This window comes from Saprolegnia parasitica (genome assembly GCF_000151545.1).
Source record: "Saprolegnia parasitica CBS 223.65 unplaced genomic scaffold supercont2.115, whole genome shotgun sequence".
Lineage (NCBI taxonomy): Eukaryota > Oomycota > Saprolegniomycetes > Saprolegniales > Saprolegniaceae > Saprolegnia > Saprolegnia parasitica.
The window spans coordinates 1-1,126 of NW_012156509.1; the positions used below are offsets into that span (position 1 = coordinate 1).

Below are 1,126 nucleotides of genomic sequence, written 5' to 3' on the forward strand. Positions count from 1 at the left end.
GCTCTTTTGTGTAGGTTTAGGTTTAGGTCTAGGGCTTGTGACTCATCATCTAGTGATGTCAGTGGGTACGACATATTCGATGCGTGGATTCATTCATTGATAAGTCGACATGATGTCCTTGTTGTCACCAAGAGAGTGCAGAGCACGGTCCCCGCGCAACATTCTCCCACACACCTGCAGCATCGCAGCTGTGAAATAACGCGAAGAAACCCATTCGAGCAAAAGATACGCGAAACAACATCGCTGTATGCCATACAAACATCAAGTGCATCGATGGCAGATCGCCATTATTTTGGCAGTCGACAGTATGGCGACGCACGGCAAACTCGTCGTGGGCATCCTCGTCTTTCCGGGCTTTGCGACCTTGGACATTGCAGGTACGTGCCCCATGTTGTCCACTCTCTGCACCCACATGACAATATCTCCATCCTGCTAGGCCCACTTCAGTTTTTCGAGCAGCTCGAGGACGGCATCGAGACGATCCTCATCGCGCGCGAGGCCGGCACCTTGTACTCGCGGCCGCCCACCGGCGGCTGCTCTATTGTTGCCAGCTATTCGTTTGCATCGGCGCCAGCGCTCGACGTCCTCCTCGTACCAGGTACACTCACGCGACTTCTATTTTGCAGATATAAATGGTTTGAGCAGGCGGCAAGGGCTGCCGCAGCCTCTTCCACGATGCTGCCTACCAGGATTTCATCAAGCACCACAGCTCCCGTGCGCAGTACGTTCTGAGCGTCTGCACGGGCTCGGGCTTCCTCGCGGCGTGTGGCCTCTTGGACGGGAAGAGCGCCACGACCAACAAGGTCGCATTTCGCGAGATTCAAGTGCTCGGTGACGGTCGCGTGCAGTGGGTCAAACACGCGCGCTGGGTCGTCGACGGCAACGTCTGGACGAGCTCGGGCGTCACGGCAGGTATGGACATGGTCTGCGCGTTCCTCACGTCGCTTTTGGACCCGAGCGGCTCCAGAGAATCTTGAACGTCATCGAGTACACGCCAGCAACGGACTCTGGCAACGACCCGTTTGCTTCTTGGCCGAGTCGTAGCTCGACGATAACGAATATGACGCTATCGGGTGGTCGAACTCTAGTCTCCACATGCCAAGTCATTGGGTGACTTGGGAGCACG

General features: G+C 56.2%; 1 protein-coding gene across 1 annotated transcript; it reads left to right on the forward strand.

Annotated features, from left to right (window-relative positions):
- Window positions 1-307: 307 nt before the first annotated feature.
- On the forward strand, window positions 308-977 carry SPRG_13510 (hypothetical protein; the record flags this gene model as incomplete). Its single annotated transcript, XM_012353107.1, has 3 exons — window positions 308-377; window positions 437-598; window positions 646-977. The coding sequence occupies 3 exons, from the start codon at window positions 308-310 to the stop codon at window positions 975-977; spliced, it is 564 nt and encodes a 187-aa protein (XP_012208497.1).
- Between the last annotated feature and the right edge of the window lie 149 nt (window positions 978-1,126).